The sequence below is a fragment of the Rhinolophus sinicus genome, linkage group LG13 (genome assembly GCF_036562045.2).
Source record: "Rhinolophus sinicus isolate RSC01 linkage group LG13, ASM3656204v1, whole genome shotgun sequence".
NCBI lineage: Eukaryota > Metazoa > Chordata > Mammalia > Chiroptera > Rhinolophidae > Rhinolophus > Rhinolophus sinicus.
In genome coordinates, this window is record NC_133762.1 from 766,853 (window position 1) to 782,503 (window position 15,651).

At 51.6% G+C, this 15,651-nt stretch overlaps 1 protein-coding gene across 4 annotated transcripts in view; it reads right to left on the minus strand.

Annotated features, from left to right (window-relative positions):
* The window catches only part of GABRA5 (gamma-aminobutyric acid type A receptor subunit alpha5), a 65,963-nt gene continuing 50,312 nt past the window's right edge, over window positions 1-15,651 (minus strand). For all 4 annotated transcript variants that reach the window (XM_074317552.1, XM_074317554.1, XM_074317551.1 and 1 more), the window contains 4 exons: window positions 10,555-10,698; window positions 7,825-7,977; window positions 4,949-5,160; window positions 1-1,248 (listed from right to left, as the gene is read on the minus strand). In XM_074317552.1, coding sequence (XP_074173653.1) covers window positions 946-1,248; window positions 4,949-5,160; window positions 7,825-7,977; window positions 10,555-10,698 — 812 coding nt within the window. In that variant the 3' untranslated portion in view covers window positions 1-945. The remainder of the gene's footprint in view (window positions 1,249-4,948; window positions 5,161-7,824; window positions 7,978-10,554; window positions 10,699-15,651) is intronic.

Sequence of the window (15,651 nt, forward strand, 5' to 3'; positions counted from 1 at the left end):
TCAGTTCATTATTATTTTTTTATTTTTTAATGAACATTTAGGGTTCATTTACAAAAGCTAACAGAGCAGGGGGTCAATAGTGAAGTACGTACAAGGAAATAAAATGGAAAATAACTCGATCACAGTTTGTCACCACTGACACACTACACACTGGCTGCAGCGAGAGGTGGTCAAGGTTTCAGACGGTGAACGCACGACTGCACGGGACAAACGCGAACACAATCATCACACCACTTGTTATCTTTCCTTTCTTAGTCGTTGTTCAGTTAGTGGGGGGATGTGGGGGGAGAGAAATAAGTTCATTCCACTCCCTCTTCAAAAAGAGATTTTTAAGCAGTTAAATTTTTCCTTAGGGAAACATTTTATCTGTTAATCTAACGTACTGTATGTTTCTGCTACTAAATTTGTCTGCATACATATTTGCCTATTCTATTTCTTAAAGGAAGCTCATGCAGGACTCTCTAGTTTCTGAACAGTCAGAATTATCAAAGGCAATTAGTTTTGTACATAAATGCCCACAGTTTCCTTTTTGATGAAAAATGTGCTCTTCGTGGTCTTTGTTCCTGGCGAGAGTTGGTCATGTAGTAATCATGGAGCGTTTCCTAAAATATTTGCTGGGAAATTTTGTATGAAATGACATTTGAAGTATAAAAAACACTGTTAGGTAACACTTGGAACAGTTAAAAATATACTTATCTTGTTTGTAAACTATCAGTGTGAGATATTGAGCATCTGAGTGCCGGAGCCATTGTCTTCGGATGTTCTAGAAAGTTGTTGGCTTTATTATCAATGTGACATCTTCGAAACATCTGACATTCTATGTAGAAACATCAAGGCAATATTATTTGTACATATTATTAAACATGCAAAAATTTCCTGAAAGACAGTGCCTCGGGCTCCATTCCACGGGAGGACGTCTCTGCGGGCCGCTGGGCGCAGAGCGGGTCATTTTGGAGAGGTGGCCCCTTTAATCACTGGCTCCCTATTCAAATATGTTGCCCAGTAAACAAGGTTGAAAGTGCCGAACAAGACTGGAAACACAATTCGGGACATTTTATCGATCTTGCTGATGCTGTTGTAAGTCTTTTTGTTTTCAGAGGTCTTCTCTTCGGAGGGTCTTACTGAGCCTGAGGAAGCATTGGAGGCTGCTGCGGGGGTCTGCTCCTTTGGGATGTTGGGGGGATGGGTCATCTTCCCCGTAGTATAAGCATTTGTTGACTTATTTAGCATGAGTTCACGTTCCTTTTTCTGCAAAATATAATAAAAGTGTAAGGGCATCCCATTGACAGGCAAGTGTCAGTTCACTTCTAAAGGTTCTAAAGGTTAGCTCTCCAAAGAGAGAAGCATGAGCTCAGCCCTGGCAGTAGCAGACCCCACACAGCCAGCCTTGGACATGAACGGCTACGACAGGCAGAGGAAGTGATGGTGGGAAATCCGAAATAGTGGTTACCTTGGTCAAGGTGGGGATGGGAACTGCCTGGGAAGTGGCATGGTGAATGTTCTGGAATGCTGGTGTGTTCTCTGTCATGACAGGGGCTTGGTTACAGAGGGGAATGTGCTTAGCAAAACTCAGCAAAGGCACCCTTGGTATTTGCACTTTTCACACTCTGTAAATTTTGCTTTGAAAGAATCAAACAGTAAACAAATACTGAACTCTAGTTGATGACCTGCATGATAAAATATTTAGTGGGAAATGTACTGCCCTCTGAGATTTACTCTCAAATGCATCAAAAAATAAGATGAATTGATAGATGGATTGAGGCTGGGTGGGTGCATGGATGGATAGATGATAGATAGGTGATAGATAGATGATAAATAAGATAAATAGATATAGATGATACGTAGATGATAGATGATTGATAGATAAATGATAGACAGGTGACAGGTGGTGATGATACATAATAAAATGTTAATGATAGGTTTTCACTGTAAAATACTTTAAACATTGCTGTCTGTTTGAAAATTTGCATAATAAAATGTTGAAAAAAATTATCTTCCATTATCAAAGTAGTGCAGTCTCATTAAATAAAATTTGGAAAACACAGGAGAGTAAATTAAAGAAAATGTAATCATTATCTGGAAAAGACACAGCCCCCCTACCCGCCATGTTCATTGCTGCATTATATACAAGAGCCAAGATATGGTAACAGCCTGGTGTCCAACCACAGATGAACGGATACAGAAAAGGTGGTACACACACAATGGAGTACTTGGCCACCAAAAAGGAGAAGGTCCCGCCACTGGCAACAACATGGATGGACCTTGAGGGCATTATTCTAAGTCAAGTAAGTCAGGCAGAGAAAGAAAAACACTGTATGATCTCACTTATACGTGGAATATAAAAAATAAAACAAATAAAAAAAGACAACAACGAAAAACCCCCAAACTCGTAGGTACAAAGAATGGATTGGTGGTTGCCAGAAATGGGGGTTGGGAGGTGGGCAAAATGGGTGAAGGGGGTCAAAAGGTACAAACTTCCCATTATAAAATAAATAAGTCCTGGGGATGTAATGCACAGCCTGGTGACTATACTTAAAAAAATAAGAAAAAGAAAGAAGTCAACCATTAAAACTGAGAAAGATAAAAAGCAGAAAGGAAGAGCCTCGAGCAAGAGGAAGCAGGTGAGAAGAAAGGTCAAGTCATGCGGAGGACTGCTGAGGGCCACAGGGCAGAGCAGGCACCTGGGGGCCTTCGGACGTGCTGAGGCTGCCTGCGGGCCTGAGACAAAACACCGCAAACATGGCTGCCTCGCACCTACATCTCTTGGCGTGACCAGCGAAGGAGCAGCCTGATCTGTCTTCACAGCCTGGGTCTCCCTTGAAGAACAAGCATAGCCCAGGACTTAGCACTGTTAAAGGGCTGGGGACACCCTGGGGACGTCCTGGGGACGTGGCCCCGGATCCTCCATTTCAACTCCAGCTTCTTCCTCCATCGAATCTCGTTTCCTCCTCTGTCCTTTCACAGCTTCTCACCCACAAAAACCACTTTGCACCCCAAACTCTGAACTTCTGGCATTTGCTTCTGGAGATGCCAATAAGGAAAAACAGTGGATCGTGTGTCTTGCCAGCGCTGTCCTTGCAAGGAGGAGCTGCGTCCGCGAGTAGGGGAGCACACTCACTCACACGGAACAGCACGTCTAATGCGATGTGCCTGTCTGCTGTCACACGTCTCCTGCATGGAGCCTTTCTGCCCCAGGGGGTGGGACCCCCAGCCTTCTGGAACGACATTTACTCTTGAAGTTTCATGAGATTTAGTGAGAGATGCAGATTATTCTAGAAGACCAGTGCTAGTCCAGGACCAGACTTACTCCAGGTGACCTTCACCCCTTTCTCTCCCTGCAGGTCGGCTAAGACCTACAGCAAGTTGTACCCTCTGTGGGGCGGAGTGAGACACGGTAGCTCACAGTGATGACGGGCCCAGGGGACAACATTTGGGGGCCCTCATTGACCTCTAGGTTTCATCTTCCTCCTAGAGCCACAGACAGAGCTCGCGAGCCTGTTCCTGCAGCAGGCTTCAGTGTGCTCCACCAGGTCATACGTGGCTGTCCCCAGGTTACCCAAGACCCAGGCCCTTAGCAAACATTTACCGCCCGGCAACAGGGTGCTGGGCGTTGGGATGCCCGACACTCCATTCTTGTTCCTCCCCCCCAAACATCCTCCCTGGCTCCTTCAGTCCACACAATCAAGTCCGCATGCTGTGCTCAGAACCTCCACAGGCTGAGGACACCCTGTCTCTACAAATGTTTTCCCAGGTCCCCACCAGGCATCCACTGCGGTCAGCTGACTCCTGTTCTTTTTCCACCCCACCCTTCCCTTGTCGGTGAGAGGGCTCAGGATGGGTCCTGCCAGGCCTTCCTCCAACCGGGCGAGTGAGCAGGACTCAGAAGTGGGTTTTCCATGACTGAAACCTGGGTGTGGGAGGGACTTGTGGTGCTCAGAGATGGGAAGGGCGACATGCGTCAGGTCACGTCAGAACCTCTGACTTTTCACAGCAAAGGAAACCGCAGCATCCAATGAAGAAAGCAAGCAAAGGGCCGCCGAGACAGAGCTCAGGGGCCTGGGCAGAAACGGCCAGCCAGGGTCGCCGTTAATGGATTGTGGCCTGGCTGGGGGTCAGGACATATGCGATCTGTCCTCTGTCATGCCTTCTCAGGCTCCCTCCCAGCTGAATTCTCATAGGACAGATTAAGTTTTACTTTTGGATCTACCATGACAATCTGGTCTTCTCTCACAGCAGAGGGTTTGCTTATTTGCTTCAGGCATGACGTTGTCCTATTGGCCATGTGCTGCTCTATTTTCTGTCCCATGTGTGTTATTCTCAGCTCCCCTGGGACATGGCTCAGCCTACAATGCTGTGTAATCTTTTCCTTCGAATATTCCTTAGATTCAGGCACCCCCCACACTCTAAATACTCGATGATTATTGCTTTGAAGAAAGTAATGCTTTGCACCATCGCTCCTGTGGGCCAGGCGGGCAAGTGAGCCAGCTGACCTGCTCAGGGCTGTGCTGCTCCCACCCTGTCACCTGCTCTCTGCACGACCTCACAGCCACCTTGGGAAGACACACCGCACAGCCACATGGCACAGAGCGGGAAGGACAATGGATGCACAACTGAAAAATGGACGCACAGGAGCTTCTGGGGACAAGACCACAGGCCTGAGCATAAACGAGGTCCTGCCATTGGCTTCCATCTTGCCAGTGCTTCAAAGCACATGTCCAATTGGACCTGCTGCGAGCAAGCCTCTGTGAGGCCCCTGAACATGAGGGAGGGGACGCCTCACAGGAAGGAGGGAGGGGAGGAGGGTGGGAGTGGAGGAGGGAGGGGGAAGGGAGGGGAGGAGGGAGGGAGGGAAGACAAACACAGTGCCTCTCTGTGGACACAGAGTCGGGCACATTTTCCCCTACAGAGAACCCGAAAGGATGGAGCACGGAGGAAATGATGTCAGTACCTTGACCTTGGCGGCCTCCAAGGCTTTCTTGCCATCCCAGGCCCAGCCTCGCTTTGTGAAGTAGTTGACGGCGGCAAACTCGATGAGTGCAGAGAACACGAACGCGTAGCACACGGCAATGAACCAGTCCATGGCCGTGGCGTAGGCCACTTTGGGCAGGGAGTTCCGGGCACTGATGCTGAGGGTCGTCATGGTGAGCACCGTGGTCACCCCTGGTGGTGGGGGTGGGGGTGGTGGTGGTGGGGAGGTGGGGGGTGATGGTGGTGGGCGGTGATGGTGGTGGTGGGAGGGATGGGAGGGTCGTGGTGTGGGGGTGATGGTGGTGGTGGGGAGGTAGGGGTGATGATGGTAGGGGATTATGGTGTGGGGGTGGGGTTGTGGGGAGGTGGGGGTGATGATGGCAGGGCGCCATGGTGTGGGGGGGTGGGGGTAATGGTGGTGGGGGGTGATGGTGGGGGGGCGAAGAGGGGATGCAGGGGTGGGAGTGGGGAGAGCAGAGACAGGGATCAGTGCGGGCTCCCAGACCCTACAGGACACCCCGAACACCACAGACAAGAACAGGAAAGTCACTTTGCCCCCAGCCCAGACCTCCCTCCCTCTCTGCAGTCCCCATAACATGTGACATATCTGTAGCATTTAAAACATTGCTCATTTTAGTTGTCTTATGGATTGTCTCCTTTCTCTGCAATATAAATTGAGGAAAGCAGAGATTGGGGTCTGAATGGTACATACACCCTAAGTGTGTCCCTGCGGGCTGACCGAGCCCAGCTGACAGCTGGCGCTCAACGAAGACATACACAAGCAGTGGTGTTTCTTCCAGGCTCTGGGGCGACATCCAAATGAGACAAGGCAGGGACACTCACGGTGCCTAGTGAAGGGCTTCACCAAGGTTTATGTTACAAGTCGTGGGCTCGAGACTAAGTGATGACATAGACAGGCTGTCATGTGCACTAAGCCACCCTGTGGGCTTCCGGAGCCTGAGGGCCACCAATGCACCGTGTCTGAGTGCCCGACACCATCAGCCTCGGCTGCTGGGAAACCTGCAGGGACCATATAGCAAGCCAGACCTTGGAGGGGGACGTTGGTGTAGGACTGGTAGGTAGTAAGGCCACCTACAGGGCACTGACTAAATGCCAGACCCTGACCTAAGCTTTGTTCTACATGGGTGTCATTACCCCAGTTCGCAGGGGAGAAGCCTAAAGACTTAAAATAGTTAGCAACGGACCCAAATTCGCCAGCTGGCAAATGAAAAGCCACATCCAGCCCAGGACTGCAGGCCCCTCCCAGCCCACGCTCCGTGCCTGTCTTCTTACCATGGTTTCCTCTGCATGAGGCAGCAGCACACCGGCTAGGGTTTGGACTGTGTCTCCCCCAAATGCATACATTGAAGTCCTAACCTCCAGAACCTCAAAATGTGACCTTACCTGGAAATACAGTCTGTACAGAAGTTACAACGAGGTCGTTAGGACGGGCCCTAATCCAGTATAAATCGTGTTCACAGTCACCCACACGGGAGAAGACCAGGTGAAGACGGGACATGGAGCTACCACAAGTGGGCCAGAGGCCTGGAGCGGACCTCTCCCTCACAGCCCTATTGCAGAACCAGCCCTGCTGACCTGATGGTGGACTTGCTGCCTACGGAGCTGTGAGATGGTTAATTTCTGTTGTTTAAGCCTCCCACCCCCTGCACATGGCTCTGTTACTGCCACCCTAAGCAACAAACACAGCACCAAAAGAGTGACATCAATGGTGGTCACAGCAGCTTCGTTTTCACCCAGTGTCATCCTCCAAAGGTACTCACTGAACATGGTACCGTGCACAGAACTAAGCTTAATGACAAATCAGTAGGCATCGCTGGTTTTTCTTAGGCCAGTTAATCCTTGTGCCGGGAGGAAGTGTGTATCTGACCTTGAACAGGCTTCCTGCGTCTTCTTGGGTCCTTAACCTCCTACTGGGCATTGAGAATTTCCAAGAGGAAACTGTCATATGCAGTGTTCTCTACACTAGGTTTTCCCTCTGCCCGCCCACTGATATTCCCGTGAAGAGCTGGGGAAATCCACACCACCCCAACATATCCTGAAGCTAAATCAGGTGAGGCTAGAGAGAGAGATGGTCACTCACAAAATGCAGGTTGCGGTTTTTTCTTTAGAAAGTGCAGTAGGAAGAGCTGAGACAGGAGCTGCGCTTTACAGTTTAGAAAGATGTCACCATCTGTCGCCACAACTGACCTGCAAAACTGCCTTCAGTGTCACTACTGGAATTTGAGGAAACAGCATCACGGAGAAAGTCAGGTGCTCAATATGCCCGCTGAACCAGGGTACCTGCCGAGCTAAACTTAATTTATGTCTCAGTGACACCAAATGACATTGTTCCAGATTCTTGTCAAGGATTTATAGGTATATGTATGTCACCTACATGTATACCATGTGTGTGAATGTGTACACATATGTGATAATATATCATGTATAATTGATTATGATCATATCACATGTAACACTGCCCCTTGCGGGTTAATTTTAGAGTGGAACGCACATTGCAAAGAAAATTGCCTGATAACATACAAAATAGGACTTTGTGAGGCCTGTAAAAATACTGTAGCAAAATCTCACCTAAGAAGAATTGCTGACAGTTTCAAACCTCAAAAAAAACGGCTACCAGCAAAGGACTTTTCAAACCGGAAACCATGATCAAGCAGACACGCGTGATACCCTAAAACATGGTGCAGAGGGCCAGCCCCCACCCTTCCCAGTGAGGTCTTACCTAGCTGGTCCCTTTGCTTTCCAGGTCAAAGAACAGGCAGGCAGCTCTCAGTTTAGAGGCTGCTATGTTGGGGGTGGTTGGAAGCACCAGTCCAGGCCTGCCTTGGGGACACTCACCAAACACTGTCCTGGCTGGGACGGATTCTCGGTTCAGCCAAAAGGAGACCTGTGACAAGATCACGGTCATTATGCAGGGAAGGTAGGTCTGGATGACAAAGTACCCGATCTTTCTCTTCAGGTGGAAGTGAGCTGTCATGATGGTGTATTCACCTGCAAATGACCAAGTTTACAGTCAGCCACTTAAAGTCCTACTGTCCTCATCAGAGGTGTCCCCAGCCTGGCCTCTCTCCACCATCCCATTGGACAAGTATTTATCTGTATGGTTTGGAGGGAGGAGACGATGAAGGGTGCATGGAATCCTTAACGGTCATTTTATGAGCAAGTCTTGTGAACGCCGGCCTCTGAAGAGCCTTTGCTGGCGATGCTTTTCCTGGGGAAAGTCAGATTTGTATGTTTTCTTAATCCCCCCATCACAATCTGTGCCTTTCTCCACCTGCCCCCGTCACTGCACTGCCATCAGGATTTCAGGATTTAGCCTCTGCAGATACAACTCGGGATCACGCAGCCCTGTATGGTGGAGGTTTTCGCCCCACGTCCCAGCCAGGGAGGGCTCCAAGGAGCGAGTGACCACTGCCCCACAGGCTCTGCCTGGCCCAGCTGAGGTGGGACAGCAGCCGCAGGAGGCCGAGGGTCCTGGCAGCTCCTCCCTTCCGCTTGCAGGGAGCTGGGGGCATTTCCTGGGCCATGCCCCAGTGCCTCCTCTGGATCTGCCTGGCTGTGTGGGAAGCGCTGGGGGACCTCCCGTTCATCGCTGAGAATGAAGCTGCCTTGATGGTGAACTGGTAAGGAGCCTCGGGCTGGGGGGTGGGGGGGCTCTCTGTTGTCACCTTAATTTGCATCTCCCTGGGAGATGCGAAGGATGGTTTGAGAAGTAGAGGCAGAGTCGACCAGAGGTCTTTGGCTGAGTTGCAAGGAGGGGTGGTATGGCCACGGAGCCTGAGAACTGGGGAACAGGCGTGGGGCCCCCACTAAAGCAGACCCAGGTGGCCATGTACTCGGGGGTGGGCTGTGGCTGTGTGGGCAGCGCGCTGGGACGTTGGAGGCTGGGAGCACAGCTCTGAGGATGTTTGTTGCTGCAATCGGAGCCCAGAGCTCAGCTGAGGGTGTCCCTTGTGCCTCTTCTCAGAGCCTGCCAAACGTCAGACATGCCAGGAACCTCTGGGCTCACACTGGGTAAATCTGCCCCCTACAGAAAAGGAGACCACGGTTCTCAGCAGGGCCCGGTGCCAGGCTGTGGCAGGTCATACCCGAGCCCCAGGCAGCTGAGAGCAGGGGAGAGGGCCAGCGGGCTCCACCTGTCCCTCCCAGCAGAAGAAAGCAGCGACACAAAGGGGCTGAGACATGTGTAGGACTGGTCGTCATGACGACAGCATCCGACTCTCCTTAACACGGTGGGGAGGGAGGTGCCTGCCTCTCTTTGCAGCAGGGTTTGAAATTACTGTCCTACTTTAAACTCTTTGTTGTTGCTGTTCTTTTCACTTTGTTTCAGTTTTGAATGGAGGGTAGTGATATCTGACAATGGGAAAAAGAAAAGACCATCTTTGTAGAATGTAAATAGGGATAACCTCATTTATAAAAATTTAGAGAACTACATGAAACAGCACCAAGCTGAAACATCACAATTCTTCACCCCGACTTCTGCCACGCCACCTTAGCACCCATAAAATCAGCCCTTGTCCCCTTTCCTTTGCACACAACATAGTAACCAAAAGGGAGGCCATCATCCTCTCCTCCCATCCCTGCCACACTCTCTCTCTTGTCCCCGGGACACCCAGCACCAGTGGGACAGGAGGCAGCGCTGACAGGCTGTGAGCTTCCTGAGCTCCGGGGATTGGCTGCGCTGACAAAGAGGGGTGCTGACCAGCAGCTCCCCCAGGGTGTCCTTTGGGGATTAGAACTCAAGCTGCAATCGGGCTCACTCCATCCTGTTATGCCGCGTTTCTCCTCTGCCACCGGAGACTCTTGGAGTCCGAAGTCCCCTGCCCTGGTCACAGCCATGCTCTGTGACCATGACCATTAGAGCTGGGCCTCCTGTGGCTGGAAGGTGTCGGAGGACACACCCCGCAGCTGAGGAAGGGGAGGCATTTCGTCCCTTTGGACACCCACCCATTTTGCACAAGTGGGCGTGGCAGCAGCTGCTCTTCCTTGTAAGGCCTCGGCTATTTCTATGCTGCTGGCTTGTACTTTCTGAAGCTCAACACCAGAGAAATCTCTGAAATGTTCAAAGCAGGAAGTAGGGGAGCAGGTGAATGGGAGTATTTGCAGGAAACCGGCGACCTTTCCTGCAGCGACTCCCGCCTCTGTGTCTCAGGGCTAAGGGCAGGGGCTGTGTTATATAAGCCGATCCACGAGGCCTCCGGGCAGAGCAGCCCTCACGGTCACGAGGGCAAACGCACCGCAGATTAATACCTTGTATGGCCCTTAATGTCGCGGGCCACTGCAGCTGGTGTCTTGGAGCGCAGCTACAGAGAGGGGGCTGACTCAGAGGGCTCCTGGCTGCCAGCGCTGTCCAACAGCTGGCCCAAGATCGTAAAGGGGAGTGCAGGGGGGCAGGATGGCGTGTGCGTGGGCGGCGTCCGCTCAGGCTGGGGCTGGACCCCGGGGCTCCCCGAGAGGGTGGCGCTGCGTGCGCCAGGCCTCACCCGTGTGCGTGGGCGGTGCCCGCTCAGGCTGGGGCTGGAGCCCGGGGCTCCCCGAGAGGGTGGCGCTGCGTGCGCCAGGCCTCACCCGTGCTGGTGCTGATGTTCTCCGTGCCCACCGTCTGCCCCATCAGGTGGTACTGGTTCAGCCTGGAGCCGTCTTCTGCCACCACCACCGACTTGGTAGTGTCGTTGGTCCAGACGTAGACGACTTCGGAATTAGGATAGGCGTCTGTATAGGGAGACAGAGTGACACCAGCATGGCACCCTCCGCAGCCTGACACAACCAACGGTGTTTATAAAAGAAGCAAGAGAGGTGATTGCAAAGTCAAAGTTAAATGCCAGAGTGTGCATGGTGGTCAGACCCCGCAGAGGCCACCCCAGTTCGGGTCCTTCCTGTTTCTAAAGGTCCCAGTTTCTAAAGTCTCAGAAACCAGTGTCCAGCACTGTCTGGCATGTATTTTCTTTTTGGGGTCACTGTCGCGTGGGCCCTTGGACCGCAGTGCCTGGCACTGGGCAAGTCACATATGCTGAGTGCCTCAGATCTCCCACCGGGGAATGAGACAATTGCAGCACCTACTGCTCAGGGCTCCTGCTATGGTGACATAAGCTCCGTAGTGACAACGTGTACAGCACTTGGGGCAGCACCAGACTTCATCAGCCAGTCTAAGGCCAACCTTCACAACAGCCACTCGTCCTGTCGTCCCATGCTGTCCTCGTGGGAAGGTGGTGTGGCAGGCAGGGCTCTGGCCCCTGCAGTCGCGCCTGTGAATGTTACTGCCTGGAATTATTACATTCCAAGGCAAAAGCCGCTGCCAGTGGAATTCAGGCTATGGGCTTATAGTCAGGAGATTATCCTGTGTTATCCCAGTGGGTCCGGTATAATCACTTGAGACCTTAAAAACAGAGAACTTTCTCTAGTTGGAGCCAGACAGACATAGCGCAGAAAAATGCAAAGCGTGAGAAATGCACACGACCACCATGCGGGCCTCACAGAGGGAGGAAGGGGTCTCGAGCCAAGGAGTGTGGGCAGCCTAGAAGGTGAAAATGACCCCCAGGTGACAGCCAGCAAGGAAACCAGGACCTCAACCCTACAGCCACGTGGAAATGAGTCCTGCCAACAACCAAGTGACGCTGGACGTGGGCTCGCCCCAGAAAGAACGCAGTCCTGCCGACACTCTGCTCTGGCCTCTGAGGCCCAGAGAAGAGAAACGCAGACCCATTGCATTTCTTTCCTATAGAACTGTGAGATAACAAATGCGTTATTTTATTGTTTCCTTTTTATCCAGCTTTATGGAGCTATAATTGACATTTAACATTGTATAATGATTTGACACATATATATACTGCGAAACAATGACCACAATAAGGTTAGTTAATAAACCCATGCTTTCAGACTGCTAAGCTTGTGATGCCTTCTCAGGGCAGCAATAGAAAACTCAGGTGGATGGAGAACAAAGAGATGGAAGTCTGTGTGCTACAGGCTGGAGACAAATACACTAAGACAGGTAACCGGTGAGGTGGCCGTCGGTGCTATTGAGGAAGATAAGCTGTGAAGATAGAAGCAGCTCGATAGTGATGGGGGCGTCTGGGAAGGCCTAACTCAGGAGACCCACGTGCTGTCAGGAGGAGCGGTGTGGCGGGAAAGCATGCTGCAGGTGCCAAGGTCCTGAGGCAGAGAGAAGCCAGGCGGCAGTGTGGCTATAAGGACAGAGGGCAGAGGCGAAGCCCAGATGAAACAGGGCCTCAAGGCCACTGGAAGGGCTTGACTTTTACTCTGAACTAGCCAGGAAGACCCTGGAGGTCTAAGCAAATAAGTGAATTGCTCAGGTGAGGCTGTGACTTCTAAGTCAGCAGCATGCAGATGTCACCCGAAGCACCGCTGGTGAGGTCCTCTGGGGAGGAGGGTGGAGTGTGACTTCCTAGTGTGCTGCAGAGTCTCATGTTTGAGCAGGTGAGGAGGGGACAGCTCAGCCACCTCAGCAGTGGCCACTGTGGTGGTAGGGCACGTGCTGTCCTAGAGACCCATGTCCCTGGCTGCAGGATTGTGCATGCAACCTAGTGGCATCTACCATCTAGGCAAGAGTGGTTCCACAGAATAGGTGAGGCCCAAACCGTTTGCTTTAAGGAACCAAAAAGCTCACCTATTGCAATTGTGTCTTGAGACCCTGAAGGTAGCCCAGCCCAGGAATCTGCACACACATCACATCCGGCACCCGACACTGGGCCAACAAAGCTACGTGCTTCACTTCCAGCTGCTCCAGCAGACCGGGGCCCTAACAGCAGAAGTCACTGCAGCGGGGGTGAGCTGCAGAGGTGTGCCAGTGCTGGCCGGGTAGGCATGTCCTAGTGGGACAGCACGCTCTGGGACTCTCCCCCAGGCGGGCTGGCCCAGGGTACTGTGAAGGAGCCCCTGAAACAGCCCTCCTGTTAGGTCTTACAAGCAAAAGGATACACTCACATCAGAGGTCTCGACAGGAAGAAGCCAGAATGGTCTGTCAAATGATGAAGTGCTGCCAGAAAGTCTGGAAGTTTCTTTGCTAATGCACATTGCTACCCTTATCCTTGCTTTAGTGCAAAAGAGTATTCATAACAGTTGAAAATAACAAAGCAACTACGTGTGTACAACCACTGAGCTTAACACAGAGGAAAATGCCAGAACCTCCAAGGCCCTCCACGCACGACTTCCTCCCCACGAGGAGTTTTATGAGAATCGGTGCTCGGTCTGCTTTGTAGTTTTACCTCTGGGCAGGAGTCAGTAAATGAGGTTATTTTTGGCTATGCCTACGTCTTCTTTGTGAAATCTGTTTTTTCCCCACTTGATTCCTGTTTTCTTTATATATTCTGACATACATGCTTGTTGTCCTGTGTGTTGCAAATATCTTCTTCAAGTTGGTGGCAATTTCACTTTGTTCATTTTTTTTTTTTTTTTTTTGATGCACCTTACTTGCAATTAGTCACATGTATCCATCTTTTAATTTTTCCACGTCTTATTTCCGAGGCCCTCCCTGTCCCTAGGTCCAGGCCATAGACATTGCCTCTCTCACCCTTAGGGCCTAATCCCCGGGACTTGACTTCTGTGTAGTTTTGCACATAAGTACCTGATCTTTCGCACATGAGTACCTGATCGCATTTTCTCGGTGTGGTTTTGTGTTGCCATAGAGACCATTCAGCCCTCCCTCCCACCCACTCACATGGAGGGCATGCTCTGCCAAGGCCAAGGGTGCTTTCTATCCTGCACAGGTTCTCTGCCCTGCCCCTTTTCCTACCCCATTCCACTCCCGCCGGCTTAGCTGCACAGACTTTAGAAGACACCAACAGCTGGAAGAGCGAGGGTCCCCCTTTCCTTCTTCAGGGGCCCCTGGCTGCTCACCCTGGTGCCTGTTACGGTCAGCTCGTCAGCCTTCCTTAAAAAGCTGCTGAGATTGCTGTTGGAACTGAACTGAATGGAGACTGTAGACTCGGGAGACAGGACACCTCATGGCAGTGAGTCTTTTTAAAAATGGACACGATGCGTCTCCCTGTGCGTGCAGGTCAGGTGTAAACGTGTGACAAAAGGTTTTTTGATTGTACTGTCAATGCCTGACATTACACTTTGACGGCCCAGGCAGCCGCTTCCGACACATCCATCTCCAATAAATTATCGACAGCTGCACAACCAGAAAAGAGTCAGGCCGACCCGGCCAGAGTTCCCCTTTCAGAAAGCCCTGGGTGACCCAGATAACTATCTGAGTGACCCTGCATGTCCCCCCGTGATTTAATTCCTGCTCTCAGGTCTTAAATTCGCCAATAAAGAGTAAATCCATAAGACCCTAGGGACCCCAACCTCGACCCCAATAAAAACAGATACCCAGGTCTGCATGAGCTTGCTTGCTCTCTCCTCTCCTCTCTCTCTCTCTCTCTCTCTCTCTCTCTCTCTCTCTCTCTCTCTCTCTCTCTCTCTCTCTCTCTCTCTCTCTCTCTCTCTCTCTCTCTCTCTCTCTCTCTCTCTCTCTCTCTCTCTCTCTCTCTCTCTCTCTCTCTCTCTCTCCCTCTCTCTCTCTCTCTCTCTCTCTCTCTGACCTGTGACCTTGCTGTGTGGCCCCGGGGCTGCAGTGTACCCTCCAGGACCTGTGAGTAACAAACCTTGTTATCCCAAAGTTCCCTGATGTTTGTTGCTGAAATGCATCCTGCAGTCAGAATAAGAACAAGGGCTGGAGCAGACACGACAGTGGCTCTGGGCGGTGGGGACCAGCGGGGAGGGCTGTCTGAGTAGTAGGGACCCAGGGGACTGGTAGGGTCCCGGGGGACTGGTAGGAACCCAAGAGAGCCCCAGGCATTCCTAGCTGATAGCATCACCATCGATAGAAAGAGACAGATACAGAACAGTCTTCCATACTGAGATCTTTTCCAATACAGTTGTACCATTTTTTGCTGGAAGTTTTCCCCCAGATGTGTGATACTCAACACTCTTTTCCATTAACCAGGGCTCCCTGTTCCCGAGCCAGGGCCACTCGGGCCACTTATCAGACGGTTGCTCAGTGAGGGTGGGGTCATAACCAAATGAATCAGTGATATGATTCTGCTATTTGAGTGCTTGTTAGCAAGGTGTGGACTAGCAGTGACTAGAGCAGACCCCCACCACAGCAGTGGGTGGGACCATGGACACACGTGTACCTTGTACTGCAGGTAGGTGTTGAGTGGTATTCCTGTCATGTGTTTATAAATCAACATGGCCTTCTGCTTTCAAGCCTCAGGCAATCCAGAAGTGAATTTTTCACATGAGCAGGCCTGGTACCCTCCTGACACAAGTGTGCTCTCTGGTAATTTCCCTTCTGTCCGGGGGAGCTGTGCGGCTTGGGGTGATGAGGGCGTGGGGGCTGTTGGCACTCCCCACCTCAGCAAGCTGCCTTCTGCACGTCTGGTCATAAGTGCCGTGGGGCCTCTGCTGGGCTCTGGTGGCTCCCTAAGTCCCATGTAAATGACAGTGAGATTCTGCTTCTTCCTATTCTGGAAGCTGCGCGATGCTGAACAGTGCAGTGCCATGGACACGGGCAGCTGCAGAGTGAGTGTGCAGCAGGCAGTAGCCGGTGACAAGGCAGCACCGCCTGGCTTCCCACTGTCCCCTGACGGCTCCGGAGCTTCCGGCCCTGCTGTCCTGTGCACTGTCTGGTGGCTTCCCCCTCGCCTATCTGCCTCTTGCTGG